The sequence below is a fragment of the Protopterus annectens genome, chromosome 3.part1 (genome assembly GCF_019279795.1).
Source record: "Protopterus annectens isolate FY-2018-M chromosome 3.part1, PAN1.0, whole genome shotgun sequence".
In the NCBI taxonomy this organism is placed as follows: Eukaryota; Metazoa; Chordata; order Ceratodontiformes; family Protopteridae; genus Protopterus; species Protopterus annectens.
The window spans coordinates 232,255,534-232,275,842 of record NC_056732.1 but is presented as its reverse complement, the minus strand read 5'-3'; the positions used below and the strand labels follow the sequence as shown (position 1 = coordinate 232,275,842).

The window sequence follows — 20,309 nt, the reverse complement described above, 5'->3', positions numbered from 1 at the left end:
TTAACTAAAAAATTGTATTACTCACACCATAGAGGTATAGAGAAAGATTGTCATGATGAGTTACTTTGCTAGATATCTTGATCGGAGTTCCCTAATTTTACAGTGCAGAGTATTTCACGTCTCAAATAAATCAGAATCGACATATTTCATTTAACCTTTTTCTGTTTTTTTTTCAGGTTAGAATAGTATTTCTGTTGGACTCAGTGGGCTTTGTTAATTGCCTAACTTTCTGTTAATTAAGGCTTTATGTAAAGTGTAGGTTTTAAAGAACAGAATGTCTTGTGGGTGGTTGTCTAGTCTGCTTTAAAAGCCCTGTTTTGTAATGTCAGTTAATATGTGGAGTAATTTAACAGTGTAGTGAAGGCTTGCTATGAATTTTTTGTTTAATAATTTAGTTATGCTTTCAAGTTAGTTGATTTTCAATAGTTTAGTCAATATAGTCTGATCCCCTGTGCCATAAAAGCAATTATCTGATTAAGTAGCTGATGTCAGTATTTTATTTTATGTTTATTCTTTTCTTTTGTTTTGTCCCAATATGATCAAAATTAAGTTCAAGTGGATTTTTGTAGGTGGGCAGTGTTATTTTTTGATAGATCATTTACTTGTATTTTGCATAGAATATTAGACGTTATCTTTGTTTTATTTTCTTTAAAATGCATAGAAGACACAAACTATTTTTCAAAATGTAATTTCACCTATATATATATATATATATATATATATATATATATATATATATATATATATATATGGTTCCCTATCAGAAGCCTGAAACACTATAAGCTTGAAAATCAAAATCCTGAAACCAAAAGCCTGAAAATTCAAAATCCCGAAAACCCAAAATCCTGAAACTCAAAATCCTGAAAACACAAAATGGACATACTGACGTCATTGTGGCTTTGCTATTGTTAGCCCTGTGGTGTTAGGTCATGCGTTGGGTTCAGGTGAGTGTGCGGTTGGTTTTATGTTAGGGTTAGGGGCGGTTTAAGTGAGTTAGGGTTAGGGTGCAGGTTAGGCATGTATGCAATAGTGACAAATATTGGGGTTAGGGGCAGTTTAAGTGAGTTAGGGTTAGGGCGTGGGTCAGGTGAGTGTGCGATATTGACGAACCTTAGGGTTAGGGTTAGGGTCAGGGTCAGTTGGTAGATATTAGTGTCTTTATAGTGACATATTAGCATTACTTGTGTTTTCAGGATTTTGAGTTTCAGGATTTTGGGTTTTCGGGATTTTGAATTTTCAGGCTTTTGGTTTCAGGATTTTGATTTTCAAGCTTATAGTGTTTCAGGCTTCTGATAGGGAACTATATATATATATATATATATATATATATATATATATATATATATATCTAGGACTATCGAACGAAAGTTCAATAGTCCAAATCCACAATCACCAAACACACTTTAACGAAAGTACTTTCACTGAAAAAGTGCTTTCGTTAAAGTGCGTTAAAAAAAAACAAAAAAAAACAATAAATCTACTTTTAGCCCCCCCCACCCCCCCCTTTAATATTCTCACTCCGAGATCACACTACAGTGAGGAAAAGGTAATATTCCCTTATCTGCACCGTAGTATGATCTCTGCAACAGTCATTCCCCGACGACTCCCTCTAGCTGCAAGCATACTTCCGCGAAAGTGCTTTTTCGGTAAAAAGTAGTTTTGCAGAAGTATGCCCGGCTGTTTGTGCTTTAGTGAATAGTTTCTTTGAGGATCAGTACCAATCCCATATATATATATATATATATATATATATATATATATATATATATATATACACACACACACACACACACACACACATATATATATATATATATATACATATATATATATATATATATATACACACACACACACACACACACACATATATATATATATATATATATATATATATATATATATATATATATATAATTTAAGACTTCAGTGGCTTAACAGGTAGCTATCTCACCTTTGATGCTGGTGGGTCACAAGACTATTATAGCCCCATAATAGATGATCTGGTTTTGTATTCTTTGCACTTTGAACTGAAAACTGAAATGCCATTTTCAAATCAATGTTTTGCTACAGATGTTGTGGCATTTTCTAGCATGACTTTGACTCTTACTTCAAATGATAATATGTGTACACTACTTCAAGATATGAAATTTTCAAGATGAGCCATTGATAAACCATATTGCCTATTGTATGACCCAATAGTTAGGGAAAGCAAACTTCAAATATGTCTGTGCCTGTCAGAAGCAAACTATGAATATTTTGTTATAGCATATACAATGACAGAAAATATTTCTTTCCAAGAAGAGAGTATTCTTATTTTTAGATCTCATTTCTTAAGTACACGCTAATGACATGCCTCAGATATACTTGGAGTTTTTCAGCCAGAAAAAAAGCAAAATGTACAGGTTTGCTTTGAACCAAATGGCATAAACAGAGCACCCACATGGCAATAGAACACAACTGGTGATACCTAGCAATATAAGACAATGTCTTCGAAAATATTTTAAATATTATAACACATTTTTCAACATAGTATGCCATGTACCTCAGACATTGACTACATTTAGCTGGTGAATCTAAGTACAAAGACATACAGACATCAGTCTAAGTTGGCAGCAGTCATAATTCCATTAAAATAGAGTTCCCTATTCTGGGGAAATATGTAGTCTTTCTACATCTGATGTAATTGCACATTGACGATATATTCTAGAGCATTGCTATATTCTGCATTCTGAGCAGAAGTGATATATAGCACCAGCAATAGAAACCAAGTATAAGCCAAAATGAGCTGTGACAATTAAAGCACATGAAACATTGCATTTGGTACCTGTGTATTAACAGACATGGCAATTTTCCTTCAGGATTTTGTTATGATACGTTGAGTTAGTAACAACTACCAGAAAGTCTACAACTATTAAATGTACCTAAAAATTATACTCCACCACCTTAGCTGCTTCATACTGTAGCATTTCAGTCATAATTCATGACAGTTACAATTAGTTTATATATATGTATGAGTCCTAGTAACTTTGCCAAATGGTCCTTTGGGTGACATCTGTTTAATCAACACAGTTTGGTCAACTAAACAAATGGTTGGCAGGCATGCAGGATCGACAGTCTATAGGTTGGGGAATATACCCTTTTCCCTGGGATTGTGTGATCTCGGAGTTAGAATATATAATAAGCAGGAGAGCTTGCCACCTTGAAAAAAAAATATTGCTTTCTTTGTGTTTTCTTTTTTAAATTTTGCATGCATGGAGATTAATTATTCAGATATGCATGTTAGTGTGGAGACATGCATATTGTTGATCAATTTCTTTCAACATTATGTACATAGACAAAAATGGTATTTGATCAATTTAAGTAATTCTATATATATATATATATATATATATATATATATATATACATATATATATATGTGTGTGTATAGGTGTGTGTGTATGTGTGCATGTGTATATATTCTTATGAAATAGGTTCATAGGTTTGTAGATGTATACTAGGCTAATGAACATGGGGGCCTGCATAAGCCATGCCAAGCATTTCAATTGTATCCAGCAAGTTTGTATTCCTTAGAGATTATTTAAAGGGCTATATGTAAGCTAGGGCAAGATTTAAAGGCTGCATCTGTGTACTAGAGTCATATATGCTAGACCCAGGGTGTATTTCTGATTTCACACCCACTGGTCCAGTTTTCTCTTGAATAGGGTTAGGGAAGAGCTCTGCTTCACATTGATGGAAAACTGGTTCCAGTAAAAAAGAATTCTCTGAGACACATACCTGTCCATCCAGCATGTTCTGTTTATGCCACAAGCAAAGTCAAAATTCATAGATCAGGTAATTCTGATGCTATTTATTTTGCAGATATGCAAAATGTCCACCAGAGTGAAATCTAAAAATGCGTTGTATGTCAGCCATAGATTGTGTCTCAACTATCTGTAGAAAACTGAATGCAGACATAGGGCTTTGAGGAAATCTTCACAGGGCACTCTCTTTACACCCTTTGTTATTTTTGTGAGGAACGTCTGTGGATATTCCATTTGCTGCACACACTTGGTCAGGAACATATTGAAGGGGGTGTTGTACTCAATAATGGCCATGATTAGGGCTGAACACAGTAGAACGATGACTGCCTTGGCAGGGCTATCTACTCGGCATTGTGAACCTTGGCTCTAGATGATTGTCACTGCTGAAGTGAAACCCTGACATAATGTACTAAAAGAGGAAAAAGGGGTCGTGGATAGATGGATGACTTCCTTGGGCCTAGATGACATGCACTTGCTTGTAAGTTGAACAACATAAAATAAATTTCTTACTATCTTAGACACATGCTGGTTGAAAGTCAGGTAACTACATACGTACCCAAATCCTTGACTACTGATTCTACTCTTATTGATAGTTAATTTCCTAGGATGTCTGACTTCCCAAAGGATATTATGATTTTTTTGGCACTGAGTTTTATGCTGTGGCTTTGGCAGCAGTCATTTGTCTGTGTTAGTCCTTCATGTAGGATGCTTTTATGCTGGGGGATTCTATGACTGCTCTGAGTTTGCAATCATCTGCAAACTTGGTCAGCCAGAGGCCCTTGATATTGGCCTTGACTTTTGAGAAGTAGATGACAAAATGGAGTTGACCAAGTGAAGCATTCGGAGGGACTCCACCACTGAACAGCCTCATTGTGGAGGTGATCTAACCTCTTCTAACTTCATGGGTCCTATATGAATGCCAGCTGGCTATCCAGAGCATAACATAGGAGTTTATGCCTATATAACATAGGAGTTTATGCCTATATTCATGAATTTGTTTACAATCTCGTAGTGGGGTATTGTATCAGATGTCTTAACCAGGTCAAGGTAGACAGTATGCACCATTTTGCCCTCATTCTTTGCCTTGGTGACATTCTCAAAGAAAATCCACCAGTTTGAGTAGGCATGATCTGCCCTTACTGATACCAAACTGGGTTGGATCCAGTGTAGGACTTTTATTTCTGATGTAATGCTAACTTAGTAAAGATTTATTTTAGGTCATTGTTCTAGTCCACATGCTGAGTAGAAGTTAAATAAAAGATCCTATGGAAACTAAATATAATGCAAACTATTACACTATGACAGTGAACCCATGTATTTGCTGTCTATGTAAGAAATGACATGTCATGTCCCTTGAGATTTCCTAAAAAAGCTTTCAATCAGCTGCAAACTACACCTGAGACTATTCTACCCTTAGGGATGTTAGTGCAGCTTAACACTGAACTTGACCTACCACTTTACCACTTTAACTACTTCATACTAAGGTACTTTAGCAATGACATGTAACCTAGGAATTGTATTTCTGATGTAAAGTTAACTCATCACTCATCAGACCCATTATAGAATACAACGCCCCATTTGGGATGTACCTTACAAGACACCTGCAACAGCTGGAAAGACCATAGAAGTACCTCACTAAGAGGATCACTGGCCTCAAACAGATGCCCTATGCAGCTTGACTGAAGAAATTACAGCTGTACTCGGTTGCATACCGCCTACTCAGAGGTGATCTCTGCCTGACATACAAGGCCATGTCCAACCCAGAATTGATGGACATGCTCCACCTAAAGAAAACCTTATCCCTGAGAGCCACACACTCTAGGTATCTACACCTCACCACAACAATAAATAGGACGTGCTGGAGGGATAGATTCCTGTCCCAGAGACTTCCCATGCTTTGGAACAAGATCCCTATCTACATCAGGCAGAGCTCCTCGCTAACACTCTTCAAAAGAAATCTTGACGAGTGGATGGGAAACAGAACGTTTACCTTGGGGATCACTTCAGTGGCTCTGCTGGACAGAGGCACAGGGAACTAATCTAAGGGGGCGGTGAAAGCCAACACATTCTGGCTAGGCTTATAAATGCCTTCAGGCAGGTAGCCTAGTACCTACCTATGAACTTATGAACCTAAGTAATTATGCACTCAAGACTTGTATTCAGCATCCTGAACAGAAGTTAAATGCACGACTGTTAGTGTTAGTAGGAGCCACATATATTTCACAGTGTCATACTGTAACAGCGAAGGCATATAAAATCCTAAATTTCGTACTTGTGCATAAAAGGACATATGTTAAACCTCCTTCAAGCTTTCACTATGAAACTGTCAGGCAGAAACAACATATTCAGCTACAAAGTACACTAAATATTTAACACTACTCTGGGATTTTATTGCAGCTCAACTCTTAATTTGACACCACCATATCAGCTATTGCATACTACAGCATATGAGCCATGACATTTCAGTTTTTTTGTTTTGCAGTGAGATGAATATGAGTTTTACTTATAAGGTAATGATAACCCAGTAAAGTTATATTCTACATCTTTACTGTATCTTGCATACTGAACAGAAGTTAAACGTAATACTCCCAAATGACACCAAGTATACTGCAAAAAACAGACTGTGCCAATGAAGGGCTGATTACAATTCTATTTGTAAACAATAAATGTAAATCCATATGTTAGCATCTGTTTTGAGAACTCATTATGGAAGTTTCAGGCAATACCAACAAGGGAGTTCAGCTACATAATGCACTTAAGACTGATACTATGGATTTAATGCAGCTCTATGCTAAATTTGATTCCACTGACTGCCTCAGACTGTGGTATTTGAAACATAATATGTTACAAATAAAAAGCATTCTTTTTTTCCTGAAAAACTTATTTATGATTTTTACTTCTGATGTAATGTTAACTTATGGTGCATATATAGTCTTTATATTACGTTCACCTTGCTCCTGATTAGAGCCCCTATTGGAACCAAATTATAAGGACTGTTTGCCTGGTTATCCTCAAGCTTGAGTGGTGGGGCAGAGAGCTATAATCTTCCCCCTTACTTAGGTGAGTTTTGCTGACACAAAGATACACTTTTGACAGAGGCTCATAGGATTAATAGTGCTCAATTTGTATGCAACATGGAGCTGTCTGTCAGCATACATTCAGTTGAGGGTATAGTCTTCACTGTTTTTTTAAGTACATCAGGACTTGCTAAAATAATTTTAGGTGAATGTTGATGCCTTTCTTGTTACTCATGTTGGGGTGTGGATACTGGGGTAATATTCCAGGGCTGCAGTCGCTTTTTGTCGATGGCCATCCTGTATTCTGAGAGTTCTGTGACTGAATGGTTGTGAGTGCAGGCTTTCCTCAGTCTGACTTTTTTTGCAAATGGTTTGCATCCTTGTAAGTCTGTTTTATGGTGATCAGCTGCAGTTAAGGATTCAGTCCTTTTTTGTGGTTTGAGTGACATTCTGTCATGCAGAGAGAGGTTACAGGTGTCATTTTCTTTGTGAGATGGATGGAAGTGTCTTTGAGTGGTCTTTGTCTTGCTGTAGGAGTTAGGTTACCTTCAGAGAGAGGATACAAGTGTTCTTTTATTTTAGGGTAGAAGAGGCTTGTCTTTCCATTGGCTTGTGAGAGTGTGGCAATGCTTTGAATCAATGGTGGTGTGCTTGTCCGAGGGACATTCATGGATGTTAGGATTGGTGGCTGACTTGAGACTTGTCACATAAGACCATTGATACAATGACATGAAAGAAATGCATGGAGGTGGTTGTTGCTTCAAAGTTTTACCACCTTTCTCTGTTTGAGACATTGTAGGAAGGGCGGTTTATGGATGAAGAAGTTTCTCTTAAAATCTGTTCTGGAATGCCACTGCACCAGCATTCAATCAAAAGATTTCAGAATTGTTTTGAAGCCACTTCTGGTTCACTTCTTGTGTAGATTTTAGTATTTGGTTAATTAGTAGTGATTACAGAAGCAATAAACTTTCTGCAGCTTAGCATTTATTTTGTTTGCCTTAGAATTTTAAAAGGGTTATTTTATTTAATAAATAACATAAAATAATAATAATAATAATAATAATAATAATAATAATAATAATAATGTTTGAATTGTTAGTATTTGTATTTAAAGGGTAAGTGGAGAGTTTATGGTGCATTTGCTGAATAAAATAATTGATAAAAGGAGAAGTTACTTTAATATGTATTGATTTTTTTTTTTGGGGGGGGGGGTCATGAGCACTGCCTAATTACAGTTTCCAGGCTAGTAAGTACAAGTAAGAGCAAACGGTTGCTGGCTCAAGTGCTAATTTGTTAATTTCATTTACAGGTCCTTAACCTGTACAGGTGTTGGAAGACAGATAGCAAGAATGACACAAGAAGCTCAATGGCTATTTATTGATTTGGAGGCAGCATAGTTAAATGACCAAGGTTCATCTAATAGGAAAGGAGCCTTGTCAGTTTCTGAGGACAAGCTGATGTTGGAAGACACTCCTGCTAAGAAATCTCAGAGAGACCTAAGAAAAATACACCAGCTCCAGTGCTGAATCCCATCCCTTTGGCAAAGGGCACACCTGATTCAGAAAGTAATGATGTAAGGGAAGTTTCAGAATTGGTTGTTGTGGATAAGGAAAAATCAATGGATGAATGAATACCTTGAGGAGTTTATTAATTTCCTCCCTGATGAGGGTAGGGCTAGGATATTTGATATTACATTAGAAAGTAATTTTGGAGCCATGACCCTACTATCATCTGGTCCCAACAAGGAATTTCTGGCCCAAAACCCCATACCTCCAAAAGGGAATACCATGTCTGAATCGGACCTTAACATCATTCTGATTTTACCTCCCATGGTGATTATAAATGCTACTAGTATGACATCACCGGGTTTGCTAATGTCTCTGTGAACATTAAGGTGAAACTCGTTAAAGAGAATTTTGTGGATGTATCTGATTTGGTAGACACTGAAAGTATTTGTCATATATTTGATGCTGACATACCTGGGGCAGATCTAGCAGTAATTGGGAAAAAAAAGCCTCAGCCAAGGTGGTGGTTAGAACCTGGGACATGTAGGTATTCAGTTTTGTGGTATTTATGGTCATTATTATTGAAAAGTATCCCAGTCAGGCTTTACTGCTACTCACATATTTTTTAGCTGTCAGGGAAGTTCACCACATTAAGGGAGGCACAACCTGGTTGTTGTACGATCAGAGATTTATGAAGATGGTGCCAGAGCCATGGCCTTAAGCTAAATGCCAAAAAGTGTATAGTCATCCCCTTTGGCAAAAACAAAGTACCCACAAATTACCACATAGGTGGTAATCCATTAAGTATGGAAGAAGTAATTAGGGACCTGGGGACCCAAGTTGATAGCAATTTCTCATTTGAAAACCACGTGGCCAAAGTGGTTAGAAAAACATTTTATATAGCCCACCTAATCATGAAGGGATTCACATCTAGATCAGGGGAGGTCATCGTGCCTCTTTACTCATCCCTCATCAGGCCCATAATTGAGTACAATGTTCCTCTTGGGATGTACCTTACCAGACACCTGCAGCAACTGGAAAGACCCCAAAAGTACCTCACCAAGAGGATCAAAGGGCTCAAACAGATGCCATATGCTGCCCGGTTAAAGAAACTCCAGCTCTACTCAGTGGCATACTGCCTGCTCAGAGGCGATTTGTGCCTGACGTATAAAGCCATGTCCAACCCGGAATTAATGGACGTGCTGCACCTCAGAAAATCCAAATCCCATCGAGCTATGCGCTCGAGAGACTTGAACCACAGCACTGAAATAAATAGGACATGCTGGAGGGACAGATTCATAACCCAGAGGCTCCCTTCACTCTGGAATAAAATCCCAGTCCAGGTTAGGCAGAGTCCCTCATTGACTCTGTTCAAGAGGAATCTTGATGAGTGGAGGGGAGATCCTAGGTTTACCCCGGGTATCACTTCTGTGTCACTGTTAGACAGAGGCACAGTATACTAACCTCGAAAAAGGGCATAGCAAAATTCATTTAAAATGGGTGGCGAAAGCCAAACACACTCTGACTAGGCTTATAAATACCCTAGGGCAGGTAGCCTAGTATGAACCTATGAACCTATGAAGATAAATGACTGAAAGTCAAAATAACTAGAATGACTGAAAGTTCAATTCCATTGCAGTACATATCTTGGCAGGACAAAGAGGGCTTGGAAATTCCATTGTTTTGTCTCTGCAATTGACGGAATCCAGCCTTCGCCTTAGCTGTTTATTTTACCACAGTACATTATCTCTTTGATTAACAACACTTCTTGTAAGAAGAGGGAATCACAAGAGATTACTGTCTTTACATCTTGTGAGTTTATTACCCCTTTCTTACCTCTTCAAACCATAATGTCTGACAGCAGAATGCCATATGGTTTCATCTCTCATCTCAGTTGTTTTATGTGTTTATGGCATCTCTTTGACTGCAGAAGACAGGAGTACTCAATTTAGATGTCAGGCAAAGTTTACCAAATGGAGGCCTTTGTTTTAAACTCATGTTGCACATTTGTTTCTGAACATCCCAGAGGCCTGTTTGCTAGGAAAACAAACTTCAATTGTGTGCCTTTCTTGAAGCCAGGATACATGTCTTAAATGCCCTATATTTTTCAGTGTTTTTGTTGCAGGGTACGTCAGGAAATAGCAAGATTAATACACAGCCATATATGAAGGCAGAATTAATAAATGCAATCACGACGAAGTAACAAAAGCGCAATGGTATTAACAATAATAGATGCAGCAGTAACAATAATACTAATGACAAACTATAGCTAACAATTTCAGTAATGCATGTATTTATTTTCCTTTTCAGTTAAGAAGAGCTGTTCACAGGGGGAAATATTTCATTTTGATGTCAGTGAAGTGCTTGTGCATACATGGTTAAACTACTAAAGGGATCAGTGTTTAAATAACTGATGATCACAGGGAGGGGCGTTAAAATAAATGACATTGTCCAATTGTTGCTATTTTTTATTACTTTCTGATATCTGAGGTATATTCAGTCAAGAAAGTTGCATTTAATTGTTGGATAACAGGGTTGTCTGTGGATAAAAGTGACTAACACTGCTGTCAATTGTTTAAAATAAGCATTTATTATTCTGGCTTTGCAGATGTATTGTGTATGCGTTTTTTTTCACATTCTGTAAGAGTCCGGTATCAGCATTGCACTCAGTAAGTAGCTGTCTGTGGTGGTCTAGGCAGGATGTGGGTGATAGCAACTGTTCATTTGGTAGAGTTTTGCACCAGGTAGTTTTGCCATATAACAGCACTTGGTTCCTTTTTTGAGTTTTTGGCTGTTCATTCCTTCTGTGTGAAGACCTTTTCTCTTTGCAGATTTTATCCAAGCACTTTGGTTTCTTCTCCCAGACACTCAGCAGTATAATATATGCCATTTAATCTTTTAATTTTCTTCCCAATGTAACACCAGAATGGTGCACAGAAGATACCTGTCTATTTGGAAGGGTAGAAGGGCTGGCAATATTGACAGACTGAATATATTCCCTTAATCATGACTTTTTTGTTCATGCCATCATTAAGTCAAAAGGTAGTTAAAAAAAATCAGTGCATTTAGATCTTTATGATATCTGATGTCCTACCAGATCCCCATCTTAATACAGTTGCTTCCGTTAGAGTTAAAATCTTCGCCAGTTACAGAGAGTTAAAAGCATGGGGGGAATGACACCCCTCCTGTGGGCCAGTGATCAAGGAGTCTCAATCCTCACCACAGACACTGGTGAGGGATGTTCACTTGGAACAAAAATAGATACACATAGAATTTCCAGATGCAGCTGTCTGCACAAAGCACGATTTCCCTTAAGAGCACACATGGAGCACACTCAGTCCTGGGGCTGGGTTTCTCTCTCTCCCTCTCTCCAGGCCCCAAATAAGACTCCCCACTGACACAGCTATAGAGTTGAGTCCTCAGCTGAGTGTTCTAAGCCAAGTCCTCTACCACCCTCTCTGTGAAACCAGTGCTCTGTGTCTCTTCTCCAAGTAGCTGACACATACACTCTATGAGATTTGATTTTCACACACACACACACATTCACATCTGGAAAAGCCTGGCACAGATGTCCACTCTGCCCAGACTATAAGGTAGATGCTGCCAACATAAAACTCCAAAGCCAACTACTCTAAGGTTCTTACAAGGGTACCCAGTTATGTTGTTGTGTTTTTCAGCTTTTCCTGGTTAAGGGTCGCCACAGCGGAACTCCGGTCCACTAATGATTGGCAGTAGATTTTTATGTGCCGAGTTGCCAACCCTGATGCACAACCTTCAGCGAAGGTATGCCCATTCACGTATGTCTCCACAAAGACACTTTAGCTGAGAATCGAACAGGACAACGTCTTACTGTGAGGCCACAACGCTACCGCAGCACCACCACCAATTATATACTGAGTGAAATTAGTACTAATACAAATGGTAGTGTTTGACCTATGCAGTAAGGTTTTCAGAAGTGGTCACAGTGTCACCAAATAAATATAAGTACTCTCAAAGGTTAAAATATTCTTTAAAAGACCAGCTACAATGAAAGTTTAAATATATTTAATAATAAAAGAACATGAAAATACTGAATATCTATTTACAATAAACACCTGAGTTGTAATCACAGGAGATATTAAAAATAACACAGATGGAAAGATTCACACAGATACAGAAAAACAATACTTAACTAATCTCACTGTACTTTCCTGACTGATCTAAAGAATCACTGTTTCCCTGGTTACTTACTAAAGCAAGTCAGGATCAAGTGGGTGGATGATCCTTCTTTGTCAGGTTTCAAAAACAGACTGCCCTGTGACTTCTGTCTCATCTAATATTAAAAAATAATTTTAGTGCTGGATTACAGAATGGCATCACACACATCTGGTCATCTGACTTCCCACACTACCCTATTTACTACAAACTGAACCAGACTCTAGCACGTGTGCATACTACACACACATGGAGCTTTGCTAAGATGTGATATAGCATCTGGAAGCTATAAAATCATTTCAAAAGCTTCTACCCTTCCAGTATAGCAATTTTCCAGTATAGCAATTAGTTCATCCTTAAGGACAATACAGTAGGATTCCTAGTCCTGGTTTTCACAGACATTTTGTCTCTGACTGCAATCATAACTGTAAGATACAATCTTTATGGGATAAACCAGGTAATTTAATTTCAGACTATTTTTCAAAGATAGCTGGACTGAGATTAACCTCTTCTCTTCCAGTATCCTCTGTTACAATATATTCATTTCAACACTTACAGTACAGTCTGATATACAGGTGTATTTCTTTTCTGTCCAGCAGGACCCACTACTAGGACATTTTAACACAAGAAGCTTTACAAATATATTCTCAACACAAGCACCTGTACAAATCAGTTTGATATACAGATGACATATAATTTTTTACAAACATCCAGCTAGCTATCTTTATGGGATAAACCAGGTAATTTAATTTCAGACTATTTTTCAAAGATAGCTGGACTGAGATTAACCTCTTCTCTTCCAGTATCCTCTGTTACAATATATTCATTTCAACACTTACAGTACAGTCTGATATACAGGTGTATTTCTTTTCTGTCCAGCAGGACCCACTACTAGGACATTTTAACACAAGAAGCTTTACAAATATATTCTCAACACAAGCACCTGTACAAATCAGTTTGATATACAGATGACATATAATTTTTTACAAACATCCAGCTAGCTATGCTGGCATATGTTACACATGCACCACCCTATTCTCTTCGTCACAGCTGACATTACCTCACATCATCACATCTCTCCACCTTTGAAGACTCAAGCTAGTTTCTCAAGTGATCTTGGAGAAACATTGCTTGAGAGGAATGAGCCTGTCTGGAAATACATTAACCCCTACCCTATCTTGAGAGCCAACCTGCATTGACATTGCTGACCCAACTACGGTGCTGCACTGTCATGTCATATGGCTGCAACCCTAGCCTCCACCTTAATAACTTGGAATTTTGCTGACTGGCTCGATGTAGCCATGTATGCCCCATAGACTCCTCCTTTCTCAAACTGCAAATAGTCTGCACAAGGGCCTCCTTGTCATGGTAAGGCTTCATGATGTTAACATGGTACAGTTTGTGTCCCTGTCTCCTGCCTAGCTGTTCTAACAGATAGTTAACATCACTGACTATCCCTACCACTTTGAAGGGTCTTTCCCAAGCTGTCTGCGGCTTGTTGTGTCTGACAGAAGTAAGCATCATAACTTGCTGTCTGACAGCATACTGTCTGGCTGAAGCATTCCTGTTATAACAGACATGTTTCTGCTATTGGGCTCCTGCCAGGTTCTCCTGAGTCAAGCCCATGTGCGCCCTAAGACTTGTCCTGAGGTTTAGCACATCTGCTACAACAGACACCTTGTGGGATTCACACTCACCCTGCCACTCACCCCGAATCAAATCTAAAGGCCCCCTCACCCTATGCCCATACAGCAACTCAAAGGGTGAAAAACCTGTGGATTCCTGGGGCACCTGCCTGCAAGCAAACAGCAGATGGGGCAAATATTTTCCCACTCTCTCTTAAACTAGTCTGCAAATGCCCATAGCATTATCTTTAGTGGAGAGTTTAACCTCTCCACAAGACCATTAGTCTGAGGGTGGTAGGGGTGGTCTTTAGGTTCTTCATCCTACAGCAGTTCCACAGAAAACTCAGCAGGTCTGACATGAAATTAGCACCTCTGTCAGTCAGTATTTTTCTCAGGAAACCTACCCTGCTGAAAATCTCTAACAAAGCATTTGCAACCTTCTCTGCCTCAATGGAGGCCAGAGCCACTTCCTCAGGGTATCTAATAGCATAATCTACTACCACTAGGATATACATCTTCCCTGTGGAACTTGGGGTACTCAGAGGCCCAACAATATCCATAGCTACCCTCTGAAATGGCTCCTCAATCACAGGCAAAGGCATCAAAGGAGCTTTGACCTTGGCTCCTGCCTTGCCTACTTTTTGGCACTGCTCATGGGTCTTGCAGTACCCTGTTAAATCCCTTGCAATCCCAGGATAATAAAAGTTCTGCATAATATATCTCTTGGGTCACTTTATGCCCATATGGCTTGCAAACGAAATGTTCAAGGGAACATCAGTAGGTACCAGCACCAATGGCTCACCTTCGGCCTCAATGCTACAGGGCAGATGGCTCCCTAAAATAACAACCTCACAAGCCCTGGCTTCAGGTGTGGGGTCAGTCTGCATCTCCTCCAGGCTACCAGCCCTACATGCCTATCTCCAAGCCTGACTGCATGTAACTGCATGCACACAAGGTAGTGCATTATGAAAATCATTTCCTATCAGGACATTTGCAGGGATATCCTCAAACATACCTACTTGCTTGTTTCTTTTTCCACCCTCCCAGTCAAGGTGAACTCTGGCAAAAAACAATTAGAATGGTGTCCCTCCTAAAGTTCTGACTGGAGTGGACTGCCTAAGCAAGTACTGCTCTTCTTTAACAACTGCAGGCTTCACAATGGTCATGTCAGAGGCTGTGTCTTTCTTAGCAGTGGTCTGCTTTCCATCCACTAAGATAGGATATAAACTCCAGTGATAGTCTGCTACAGCTGTTGCCTCCAGACAACTTACCACTGGCATACTGTCATTCCTACTTACTGGCTCCCCCTCTTTTTGTTCCCCAACTTGCTTCCATGGACATCTGTATGCCACATGACCACACTGGTTATATTTAAAACATCTAACCCTTGATCCTGACCATGTACCTGAACTAGTGGTTTCCCCTGTTACTGGTGGACCCTGTTGAGTTGCTTTAGGCTGTCCACCATGGGTTCCCTTATATCTATGTGCAGCACTGGGTATCCCCTTCTTGTGCAGTGATGCCCTGCTTGCTAAGTACAGATCCCTCTTTTTCCCTAGCTCATCTGCAGAGTCACACTCCCGGTCTGCCAACCAGATTATCATATCCTCAGGCAAAATGCTATGGGCTTGTTCCCTCACAAAAAGGTTTGCCAGCCTTTCATAAGTGATGACCATTCACCCACCTATGAAAATAAATGCTTAACTCAGCAATATAATCATATACACTTTCATCTGGCTTGCATATATGTTCACAAAACTTTTTCTGTAAGTTTTAGGTGTTAACATAAAACATACCAACAAACATTGTTTTACTTTATCATAGTTTAAACAATCAGTATTACTCAATTTAGAAAGATCAGTTACAGCTTTACCATGAAGTAAGGGGGGGGGTCAGAAACCGTACCCAGAGTCCTTGGTCAACATTATACTGTTTACATACTCTTTCAAATATATGAGTAAAACTATAAAAAAGTATCATCATCTGCAAACTGTGGAAGAAATTTACTGACCGTTATTCCTTCTGGGGTTTGGTTATTCCCTTTCCTTTACATCTATGACCCTGATTAAGAGTCAGCATCTCCCTCTCATGTTGACACTGGTTCTCATTTCCTTCAGCCTACACACACCTCAGTCTGTCATTTTCTTTGGCCACCAAATGCTGCAGTCTCTCTACTGATTCTAATTCCAAACATGTGACCTTCAGTTCAAGTCTCTTTTAAGTTCTCTGAGGAAAAGGTGAACTGTTCTATTTCTGAGGGTTGCACATCCCCATCGCCACACTAGTTGTCTTATTGACTGCTGATTTGTGCTGCAGCTACAATTAACACTGAAATCATTTCCTCTTTAGTCAGATTGGCATGCACCAGTCCTTTGGCTTCGCACACCTTGGTCAAGTGGTTCTTTGTTAGCTTGTCATAATCCTCTACTGACATCTTTGCCTGTTTTCACTGACTAAATTAAACTAACAAAAAATAAATAAAGCTGTTGTGAAAATGAAACTATGTATGTTTACCTTGTGGCTGCTGACAGTACACACACCTTCACTGACAACTGCCTACAGACTACAGAAGTTCAAATAATATCCCACCACTGCCACCAATATGTGACACCCCTCCTCTAGGCCAGTGATCAAGGAGTCTCAATCTCACCATGGACACCAGTGAGGGGTGTTCACTTGGAACAAAGATAAACACAGTATTTCCAGTGCAGCTCTCTGCATTAAGTACAATACCCATTAAGAACACGCAGGGGGCACACTCAGTCTTGGGGCTGGGTTTCCTTCTCTCTCTCCAGACCCCAAATAAGACTCCCCCATTGACACAGCTATAGAGTTGAGTCCTCAGCTAAGTGTTCCAAGCCAAGTCCTCCACCACCTTCTCTGTGAAACCAGTGATCCGTGTCCTTCTCCAAGTAGCTGATGCACACACTCTTTGAGATTTGATTTTCACACACACACACACACACACACACACACACACACACACACACACACACACATGCGCACACACACACACACACACACACACACACACACACACACACACACACACACACACACACACGTGGGAAAGGCTGGCACAGATTTACCAGCTATGCCCCCTCTGTCCAGACTATAAGGTAGATACTGCCACCAGAACATTACAAAGCCAGCTAACCTAAGGCTCTTACAAGGATACCTAATTATACTGAGCAAAATTAGTACTAATTCAAATGATAGTGTTTTACCAATGCAGTAAGTTTTTCAGAAGTGGCCACAGTACTCTCAAAGGTTAAAATATTCTCTAAATGACTAGCCACAATGAGAAGTTTAAATATATTTAATAATGAATAAGTAAACACCAGAGTTTCAATCAGCGGAAACATTAAAAATAACACAGATGGAAAGACTCACACAGATACAGAAAACAATACTTAACAAATTGCACTATATTTTCCTGATTGATCTAAAGAATTACTATTTTCCTGGTTACTTACTAAAGCAAGGCAAGATGAAGTAGGTGAGTGATCCTTTTTTGTTAGGTTTCAAAAACAGACTGTCCTGAGTCTTCTGTCTCATCTGGTTTTAAAACATCATTTCAGGCTGGATTACAGAATGGCATCACATAGATTTGGCCATCTGACTTCTGGTTCCTACACTAACCCTTTTACTAGAAACTGAACCAGAATCTAACACGTGTGCATAATACACACACACGTATGGAGCTTTGCTAAGATGTGTTATAGCATCTGGAAGCTATAAAATCATTTTAAAAATGTCCAACCTTTCAGGGTAGCTATTAGTTCACCCCTAAGGGCAATACAGTAGGAATCCTAGTCCTTGTTTTCACATACATTTTGTCTGTGGCTGCAATCAGGACTGTAAGATACAATCTTTATGGGCTAAACCAGGTAATTTAATTTCAGACTATTTTTCAAATGTAGCTGGACTGCGATTAGCCTCTTCTTACAGTATCCTCATTTACAATACATTAATTTCAGCAGTTACAATAAAGTCTGACATGCAGGTGTATTTCTTTTCTCTCCAGGAGGACCCAGTTTTGGTACATTTTTAACACAAGCAGCTTTACAAAAACATTTTCGGCACATGTACCTGTAAAAATCAGTTTGATATACAAATAATATATAATTCTTTACAAAACTCCAGATAGCCATGCTGGCATATGTTACACATGCACTGCCCTACTCCCCCTGGCATATCTGGCACTACCTCACATCATCACAAGGGGTAAAATGTATGGGTGTACAAAGTAAAATGAAGTATGAAAATGCAAAAAAGAAGTAATCTGTGTGGATGGTATGGGGCCAAGATGAGGGAAAACAGAGAGGGGCACTGAGGAGTGCAGATGAGACTAGAGGGTAACAGGGTGACCCATGGATTATTGATTACAGGTAGACATCTAAGGTATATATAGGCAGTAAACTGGCTATAATGAGTGTGTTTGTACTGAAGCAGTATGTTGATGAAAGTGAATGACCACAGCTCTTTGATCATAGGGACTTGTTATTGACCTGCTGTAATACAGCCCCAACCCACTGTATTTGGCTCCACCTATTAAGTTTCTTCCTGCAGCTCCCCCTCCCCCCTGCTTTGATGTCACTGGCTACCACTGATCATATAACAATATGTAAGGCAGGAATATATTTAAATGTATACATAAATGTAAATGAGGGTATGCTGCATTATGTGATTTCTATATTCTAGTTAGTGCACTACAAATGACAAATAATAATATTAAAAGATATATTGCTGCAACTGAAAAGGAAATTACATTGTGTTCACTGTTTTTTTTAAATTAATGGGGTCCACTATGAATAATCATGCCATGTTTACAAAACAAGTAATTATTTGACTCTAAAACATCCAAGACCTTGGGAAGTTAACAAAGACATTAGAAAGGTTGTAATAACAAACCTCCATACTCCTAAACTACATATACAAGCTTGGAAAAGAGGGAGAAAGTGAGGAAATCACAACACTCACCTTTTCATTTCTTGTTCTTCTTTTCCATGACAGGATTCTGGTGAACATCCAGGTTCTGTACTCTAATCATCAACCAACTGGCCGGTGATAAACAGTATAGCTCACAAATTCATGACTTGAATTATAAAAGAATAAACCTGTGTTTTCAGAAGTTTTCAGTTTTAAATATATGAAACTGAATTTGACAAAATGCTAACTTACTAGTGCAAATGAATTTCAGAAAAGGTAGTTTGCTTTTCAGATAAAATATTCATATTAATGTAAAATGTCTGTTTCTCCATAGATCGGCAATTGAGAAGCTGGGTAAAGATGTTTTCAATAAGGTCTATGAGTACTTGAAGAAAGCAAGACAGAAGAACTTGAATGAAATGGTTGTGAAAGAATACCTTGGGAGAATAGTTTCTAAACCCAGCGACTGTTTTGAGGTGGACCAGCTTTTATACTATGAGGAACAGCTGAGAACACCTCATTAAACACAAATTAAAATGCAATATTCTTTTTTTTTTAATTCAGGATGAAAGAGATGATGTAAAAAAAGCCATGAACTGTTTACTTCAGTGTCAACACTAGTTTTTTGGGACGTTGCTGAAAAGTGTCAATGGACCAGGTCACCCACCCAGTTGTCGAATAGTAATAAATAAATAAATAAGTAAAACTCACCGTAGTAGAAACTCAAACATCTGAAAACCATGCACCGTGTGCAGAATTAGAGTATAATACCCTTCTTTCTTTCAAGATATTGCCGTATATTTACAATGTTAAGAAGAAACACTAACAATGTGATATTAAATAAATAATGCCTAATGTGTTAATTCTTAATTATTTCTTTAAAATGAGTTTTCTAGCAAATGGGAATAGTATCCATTGATAAGGTGAGAGCTGTGAGTGTATTGCATACCATAGAGTTTTGCAAATAAAACTCAGTTATACAGAATTTTCTTTAAATTTCCTATATTAAACAGTGTTGTTTTGAAGGAAATGTTTATTATTTCATGCAGCAGGCCTGTGCATGAGGGTTCAACAAGCACAGCTTTAATTTAAATGTATTGGTTCTTGATGTTAAAATGTGAAAAAAATATGTAAAACACATCTGTAAGTTCAGAAGTGCAATAACTTTGGATGACATTTGTGCTAATGCATGCTGTTTGAAATTGTGTGTTATTATGTCTAAGAGTTGTA

At 38.6% G+C, this 20,309-nt stretch overlaps 1 protein-coding gene across 1 annotated transcript in view; it reads left to right on the top strand.

The window, feature by feature from the left end:
* The window catches only part of LOC122797657 (serine/threonine-protein kinase Nek11-like), a 1,134,678-nt gene extending 1,114,614 nt beyond the window's left edge, over positions 1 to 20,064 (top strand). Inside the window, exon 11 of the mRNA XM_044066198.1 lies at positions 19,414 to 20,064. Within this exon, the coding sequence (XP_043922133.1) occupies positions 19,414 to 19,603 (190 nt within the window). The 3' untranslated portion in view covers positions 19,604 to 20,064. The remainder of the gene's footprint in view (positions 1 to 19,413) is intronic.
* Positions 20,065 to 20,309: the final 245 nt, after the last annotated feature.